The sequence below is a fragment of the Amphiura filiformis genome, chromosome 12 (genome assembly GCF_039555335.1).
Source record: "Amphiura filiformis chromosome 12, Afil_fr2py, whole genome shotgun sequence".
NCBI classification, from domain to species: Eukaryota; Metazoa; Echinodermata; class Ophiuroidea; order Amphilepidida; family Amphiuridae; genus Amphiura; species Amphiura filiformis.
The window spans coordinates 36,026,825-36,034,790 of NC_092639.1; the positions used below are offsets into that span (position 1 = coordinate 36,026,825).

The 7,966-nt window shown below is 36.0% G+C and overlaps 2 protein-coding genes across 2 annotated transcripts in view; both read left to right on the forward strand.

The window, feature by feature from the left end:
• Window positions 1-1,049, forward strand: part of LOC140166783 (tolloid-like protein 2) — a 34,190-nt gene extending 33,141 nt beyond the window's left edge. The window contains exon 9 of the mRNA XM_072190274.1: window positions 649-1,049. Within this exon, the coding sequence (XP_072046375.1) occupies window positions 649-1,049 (401 nt within the window). The remainder of the gene's footprint in view (window positions 1-648) is intronic.
• A 2,492-nt stretch (window positions 1,050-3,541) lies between these two features.
• LOC140165367 (G-protein coupled receptor GRL101-like) overlaps window positions 3,542-7,966 on the forward strand; it is a 4,818-nt gene continuing 393 nt past the window's right edge. The window contains exons 1-8 of the mRNA XM_072188688.1: window positions 3,542-3,659; window positions 3,812-3,932; window positions 4,725-4,796; window positions 4,905-4,976; window positions 5,121-5,192; window positions 6,137-6,208; window positions 6,733-6,816; window positions 7,205-7,966. The exon at window positions 7,205-7,966 is cut by the window's right edge and continues 393 nt beyond it. Of these exons, the coding sequence (XP_072044789.1) occupies window positions 3,599-3,659; window positions 3,812-3,932; window positions 4,725-4,796; window positions 4,905-4,976; window positions 5,121-5,192; window positions 6,137-6,208; window positions 6,733-6,816; window positions 7,205-7,966 (1,316 nt within the window). The 5' untranslated portion in view covers window positions 3,542-3,598. The remainder of the gene's footprint in view (window positions 3,660-3,811; window positions 3,933-4,724; window positions 4,797-4,904; window positions 4,977-5,120; window positions 5,193-6,136; window positions 6,209-6,732; window positions 6,817-7,204) is intronic.

The following is a 7,966-nucleotide window of genomic DNA, read 5'->3' on the forward strand; positions in this document are numbered from 1 at the left end:
CATTTACTCCTACACCCCACTTGTATAGATCTATCTAAACGAATACGCTATACGCCTGACACGTTTCGCCTAAACGTCGAGCTCTATCAAAGTTTTACTACATGTATTAGTATCTAAGCTAGTACTAAGCTATACCAAAGTACCATTATACGGGAAAGGGTCTCATATGTGATGCGATCACGCAAAATCAGTCGGAACTCGAAAATATTAAATTTTCAGTTTCTTATAGGATAGTAAGAGGCATTTACAAAGCTGTATGTTGCCGAAAACACTATTGAAATTGAACAACTATATCCAAAGATATGAGCAATTAAAGAGTTTCCAAAACAACAGGAAACAAAATTTAATATTTCCTTTGTTGGGTTATATCTCAAAATCAATATTTCCTAGTTATGACTGATTTTGCTTGATCGCATCACATATGCATTTTACGTTGTTTGTAACATGCTGGTGGAAGAAAGAGACAAATGTCGCCCTCAGTGTCCACTGTTATCACATATGTATAGTACACTGTCCACGCTAGGTGTTTAGTCCCCTAAAAATAACATTCGCACACAACCTTCGCAAAACAAAGTCTTTTTATATAGGACATAAACATTAACTTTCCTTTGAATAGCTGAGAATTTCTCATATATTTTTCTTTCCAAGCTTTATGTGGCGTCCAACTAGAGTTCAGCATAGCGCCCTCAGACGTCTTCAATATATCCTCACCATGGTATCCACGTCAATATCCTCTCACGCAAGACTGTCATTGGCTAGTAACCACACCAACACCTGGTAACATCATCGCGACATTCTTCGACTTTGATACTGGACCAGGCCATGATAAACTCTATTTTGCGTCATTGAATTACACCATTCCATATGATGTTGATCATATCGTGGTTGGCAAGCATTTGCAACGTTTTACTGGGCGATATTTCCCACGTTCTGTTGTTGTTCCATGGACTGATATGCAGATTGCATGGGATGCATCTGTGTGGACAGCTGGCGGAAGAGGATTTGCCTTGGAACTTTCGTGGAGTTCACCCGACGGTATGTGCATGTAGTGATTTTTGAAAAATAGGTGCCCTTAACATTGGTAATGAGCGCAGATTGAACAGCACAAACGGTTCTTTCGGCTTACTGCTTAGTGTTTGAACAGCACTACATTGTCAAATTGCAACTAGTTCGTTCTTACAGCTGGTGATAAACCATAACGATGCTTAACATCTGTCAATTCATTTGTCAATTCATTCATTCTTAAATACCACAAATGGAAACCATTGTCGCCAGAACCCTTCTGTCTTTCTCAAAGCATGGATGATGTTATTGATCCATCTGCTTAGAGCGGGAACCTTTCCCGGAAGTGTTACTCTTACCTCCTGCATTGGTTTTTGAGTAGAGGATCAAAATATGTGTCTTAGAAACCAAATATGTGTCTCAATCAATGCTTGACATGCATTGAAGATAAATGCAGCAGCAATTTGCTTTTTTTTTTGGCGCACAGCATCTACAATGCAAAGGGTGCAATGTGTTTAATATCTTTAGCAATAGAAAGCTTTTTATAATGCATAATGTTAAATTACTTTCGCTTTAATAAAATTATTTGTTACAGAATCTTGTCAAGTTGCTGATTTTGTTTGCCCAATCGATATTGGCAAAATGTGTCTCCACGCCGACCAAAAATGTGATGGACGTGTGTTGTGCCCCGACGGTTTAGATGAACAAAATTGCGGTTGGTAATATAATTACTATAATTTATTATTATTATTATTATATTTATATCATTTTAGTATTAATTTTATTTCTTACCTTGTTATCCATCTTTGAAATTTATGATGCGATTGGCCAGAAATGTCTTTTAAAAAATCTAAACACTGATGATAAGATAACAAATTGTATGATTGGGTGATTGATTATCATAGGTTTTATTGTAAACCTTTTTGTTATACATATATCCGCGTTTTTATTGATATCATATTATCATTTATTCATCATATCTTATTTTATGTAGGGTATTGTGGTCCAAGAAATATCTTCCTTGCCAGCTCAATGTTGACAAACATGACATCTCCCGGGTACCCACTGCAATACCCCAAAAATCTTGACTGTCAGTGGGTAATAGTCGCCGACAATGACGAAGCATTAATCGTCGTTCGAGTGAAATTCTTTGAATTGGAAAAAGGTTTTGATTTCTTGGCCGTTGGTAACGGTCCAGTGGCAGAGGTTGATGCGATAGCAGAACTGACTGGTGTGCTGAAAGTACGAGCGATTACTTCATCAATGTCTAGCATGTGGATTGCGTTGACTACCGATAACACGGGACATATGTTAGGGTATCAACTTGAATTGGAACAGATACGACCTTCTGCCGTGGAAGGTAAGTAATTCAGCGTGTACGTTCTGAAGATTGCATTGGTATAATCACAGATGAGGTATGTTTATATAACCTCCTAAACATAATTAATATGTTAAGTTTTATTCACCGTTGCATGCCCTAATCAACTCTATGTGCAAAATATGATGTCTATTTTACTGGTTGATTGCAATACTGTATTAACCTTTGTTTATTTGACTGCTAATGTAATTATAATAAAAATCATATATAGGACATAGGTGTACACATAAAAGAATTAAGAAAAAACAAGTCTAGACCTAAGTTTGAGATTCTATTTCGGTTCACAAAGCTGTCCCATGTGTAAACAAGGCCAGGAGCAAGTCCAAAAAAATTAATATCAACGTGTTTAAAAATTAATGAGTTACGCAATCAAAATTTTAACGCCACACTTCCCTATTATAAGGGTTCCTCAATCTTTCGGTTTGTTTTTTAAGAAGCTTCTGTTTCCTTGTATTTGCAGGTGTATGTGAATTGGATGAATACCATTGCGGATCTGGATTTTGTGTGACGTTTCAGGCGAAATGTGACGGTTTTGTAGATTGTTACGTGAACGAGGCTGACGAAAAACGATGCGGTTAGTTGGATCTTTTGCATAATTCCTCAACAGTTGATGAGCATATCTATATATATTTAGCATGGTTCGAATCTGAGACACGATTGCTTTTGTAGTTTTACTTCCGTTTTATTCATACATTCTTAAATAGTGAGAACCAATCAGAGCAAACGTTAGAAAATGTCAGGAGTGTATTAATTGTGTATTGGCTCGCACTTCGGGTACTACGCCCAGTGCTTTCGGACGAGTTCACGTCGCGTAGGATTTGTTTAATTTCCTTACGAGTTGATGCATTTATATTTGTTCGTATTTTCCAAGATTTTTGTGAAAGTTTTGTTTTAAAGATAGCAAATATCACGACTTTTTTTCTCGTGTGTGAAATAGGTTCAAAACTGCGTATTTACTATTACTTCTTATATTACAATTACATTTACAATGTAAAAACTTCTATATATTCACGTTCCTTTTCAAGAAAATGGTGTCCTAAAATTTCATTTCAATGGAGGTGGCAGACAATTAAAGTGTATCTCTGTATACTTACCATACTATAAGTATTTTATATAATATTCCTGACTGTCATCTGAATTCTTGCAGCTTACATAACCTGTCCTGGGTCCTACCTTTGTGACAAAGTGCCCGATGTGAACATCTCAAAGTGTGTGACGATGGAGGAAGTATGTGATGGCCAGATAGGATGTCCTGGTGGAGATGATGAGACACTATGCCGTATGTTACATTTCGTGTTTGTTCGTTTGTTTTAGTGCGTGGTTTGTGTGGTCGCGTTCGGGGATGTACGTGGCTATGGACAATGTGTTACACAATCTTACCGCATGAAATTGGAACACTTTCTTATCAGAAACCCTTACGAATCTTTTCAGATCTTAAAAGATGTCCACAGGAGTGTAACTGTAACTATCAAGGAAATAATCTTCAGGTTGACTGTACTAACGGTTGGAATACAGCAACGATCGAAAATATGGCCAGAACGTCCAATACGCTGTGGGTACTATTTTATTAGTTCTTTTTGCGAATCTTTTCATAAAACCCTTAATCATTCAATTGTTGTATCCCACGCTGCGGCGTGATATGGAACAGTCAATTAGTCCAAAGGGTCATTTATAGTCCGATAATGGTTATGGTACTGTTAATGTTAGGATTAATAAGGTTTGATTGCAGTTAGGGTTACGGGTTAGTGCTAGGGATAGGTTAGGGAAAAGATCTGTGTTAGTAATAAGTTGAGGCTTCGGTCTAGGGTTAGAGTTTACGTTTATATGTTATAGTGCAAATTTGGGTATAAGTTTTTCGGACAGTAAGTCTATATATCTACCTCGAGTCACCAGCACTAGCTTTGAAGTTCAGCGTTTGCTGTATTGGCTTAGCGTGGTTTTTTGCGTGTATATATGCGGCACGTTGATCGCGCGCGTAAAAGTATATACACGTACCAAGTAACGCTAAGCTCACGCAGAACGCGCTGAACTTCAAAGCTAGTGCCGGTGACTCGAGGTAGATAATTATATAGACTATAATGACCCTTCGGGCGAAGGATCTGTAACCGTATACATGGTATATATGCTCTCTTCTCCCAGTTCCTCTTCATATACCCTAAATAAAGGCTGTTATTACATGCAACGTTAAAGTCTAAATTTATCTATAAATCTATAAATTTTGTGACTGCAAGTGTGTGGAGTGTAGGTTTGTGGGTGTATTGACATTACGTGCAGACGTGCATGATCTTTGTATATGGATAAATGAGTTGATTTTAAACAAATATTAATCTCGCGTCTCTTACAGGAAACTTACTGGTGGACTCATCAGTAAAGTTGAACTTGGTTTATTCAAAGGTCTATCAGCATTACACACGCTGTGAGTATTTTAAGAATTTATCAAGAATCACTGTGTTATGTCCTTGCTAATTATTTATCTATTAATTGCTATGAGCTTCACTAAAGGTTACATTTTTCTTTTGTTTAGGTCCCTCGAAGGTAACAATGTTGGTCATCTGGAGCAAGGAGCTTTTGACGGTCTCGCCAATCTTACATGGTTGTAAGTTTTGAATGGCTTTTTAAAACAAAGTTTCAAACTAAAACCTCTAAATTCAATAATTAAAAATCATGAAGTGAAGGTACATATTTAATTATACGAATTCTGATGTGACACCTGTTTACTTTTATGCCGAATTATTTACAGAGATCTATCACACAACAACATTTCAGCACTAACAAGTCACGTCTTTGAAGGGTTACCTCAGTTGAAAGAATTGTAAGTCATGGTCCTTACCCAACAAACACAAAAACGTTTTAAAAACGTTTTAAATAAGTTATATTTTGGGTTTTGATTTAGGTAAAAACGTTTAACAACATTAAATGTCGGGTTATATAAAGGTCATGAAAACGTTTTAAAACGTTTTGTATGAAAACACACTACAACAATATTTTTAAATGTTTTCAAAAATGTTATTGTAAACTATTTTTGCAAACATTTTTGCCAAATATTGTGTGAATACTTAAAAAACATAATGATAAAAAGTTTAAAACCAGCAAACACAGAAATATTATCAAAATGGTTTTTTTTCAAAACGTTTTAATAACATTTAAATGTCGGGTTATATAAAGGTCATGAAAACGTTTTTTAAATGTTATTGCAAATATTTTGGGCAAACATTTATGCAAAATATTTTTTCAACCCCAAAATAACATTTTGTTTATAATCTTTTGCATCAAGTTTTCAAAAATGTTTTTGGAATGTTATTAAAACGTTTTTATACCCTTTATATAACCCGACATTTAAACGTTTTCTGTAAAACGTTTTGTGTTTGCTGGGCAGTAAATTATCAAATTATCAAAAAAATGTTTTTAATGTTATGGAAACGTTTTATACCTTTAATATACCCTTTATATAACCCGACATTTAAACGCATTCTGACAACCTATTATAACCTATTGCGATTGATGCCGAAAACGTTTTGTGTTTGCTGGGTAATCCTATCAGCAAGTTTCATTAAATATGTGAATGTAAGGAGCTCCCACGGAAACGATACATTTACTTAACTCTTAGTGTTCAATTCAAAATATTTTCAACATGTTGGGCTTGTAGGTGTTCTTTATATACACTTTCTTATTTTAGGTTAAACTATTTTCTAACATTTAGATGCATAACTCATATCATAAAGTGAAACTATTCATTCTACACTGTGTTTATTCCAGATACTTGTCAGGTGTCCCAATTTCTACGATTCAAACCGATGCCTTTCTTGGGAATACTGCACTTGAAATATTGTAAGTGTAGATTTTCATTCCAATTTAACACATATATAAAATTACTGATCAAAAATCGTTACCGCAGAAGTAAACAATTCAACATAATATGTTTGTGAATGTGGCATACAAGTGCTCGTGGCTCTAAGTCTTTGCAACTAATTTTATTAATACATATCTTGCACACTAAAATGTCATGAATTCTAAGGATTGGCGAGATGTTCCTATTTTTTCCAACCCAGTCTCCTATCTCCCTACTAAAATAGTCGGTTTATATTGGATTTAAGAAGTGCCCATATTGCAATTAAGGATATATACCCTACAGGGTTTGAATAATGAGGGAAGTTATGGGATAAATATTAAACGGAATAAATAGCATACACACCCACCACAAGCACACCCCTACCCACACACCCCCAAACGACACATACACAGACTATGTCTGATTATGTGCAATTAGCATACCCGATTACGATGTCGAAGTTGAATAAAATACATGGTTCGATTTGATTTACTACTGTCTCTCCTTGTTGGTTTGTTTTCAGAGTTTTGATACGAGATAGCGAAAGAGATACACCAGTAGATGTTGACAACGGAGGATTTCGAGGTCTGAGTCATTTGAAAATGCTGTAAGCTGCTTAAAAAGAAACATAAAATGGCCTTTTTTTAAATGACAAAATTGAGCAGTACTTTGGCAACACCTAAGAAGATGATCTTCTCTGGTGGTTCCACCATGTAGACAAGTTTGGTCGACTCTCTCTGATTTAGTGCAACCTCCCCTCATAATGGTGGGATCGTCACCTTTACTTTGTCTTTGAATATACTAATATGAAGTTACTAATATTTGTATTTAATAATAATAATTGTCATATGGTTGAATAGAAAAACGTGCTATCATATCAAGAATACTAATGTCTGCTTAAAACCAGTATCATTTCAATTAACAGGATGAGTATACAAAAAGAACTAAATTTATTATTACCTATTATACTTACCATTTTACCATTGACTTCACAGGTATGTTGATGATCGTTTCTTGTGCTGTCACTTTGACAGTTTGGATGAATGCGTCACCTTGGAACCACAACCTCCACTTTTCATGTGTGGAAGTCTTATGCAGAACTTTGTCCTCCGTGTCTCGATGTGGGTTCTCGGAATTAGTGCCCTTATTGGTAACGTGTACGTCGTTGCAGTGAGAATTAGGGAAAAGACAAAGACTGCAAACCAGGCTAAACAGACTTTCTTAGTAGGCAATTTGGCAGTTTCAGATTGCCAAATGGGAATATACATGTTAATTTTGGCGTCTGTTGATTTGTATTATGGTGATGAGTATTTCATCTATTCAGATCAATGGCGCTCGTCCAAATTATGTAAATTCGCAAGTTTCTTGTCACTTCTCTCAAGTGAAGCTTCTGTGTTCTTCATAACATTGATATCCCTTGATAGGTTTATATGCATTGTATTTCCCTTTGGTCAAATCAAGTTGCGTGGTAAGTCAACTAAGATAGCGGCGGCAATAATATGGGCAATAGCCTTCGTATTAGGCGTAGTTCCAACTTTGAAAGCGGGACCCGAGTCTGATTTTTACGATTTGTCGGATGTCTGTATCGGCCTTCCGTTGATTACTCGTCCGTCAAGTTACAGTATTCAATCAAGCGACGTTGGTGGTCCTGATTCCGGGCGATCATTTGATCTTCCTGTTCCGGCAGAATTCAAACCTGCTTGGTATTTTTCCATCGCAATTTTCTTAGGCATTAACCTGGTGTGTTTCTTAGCAAT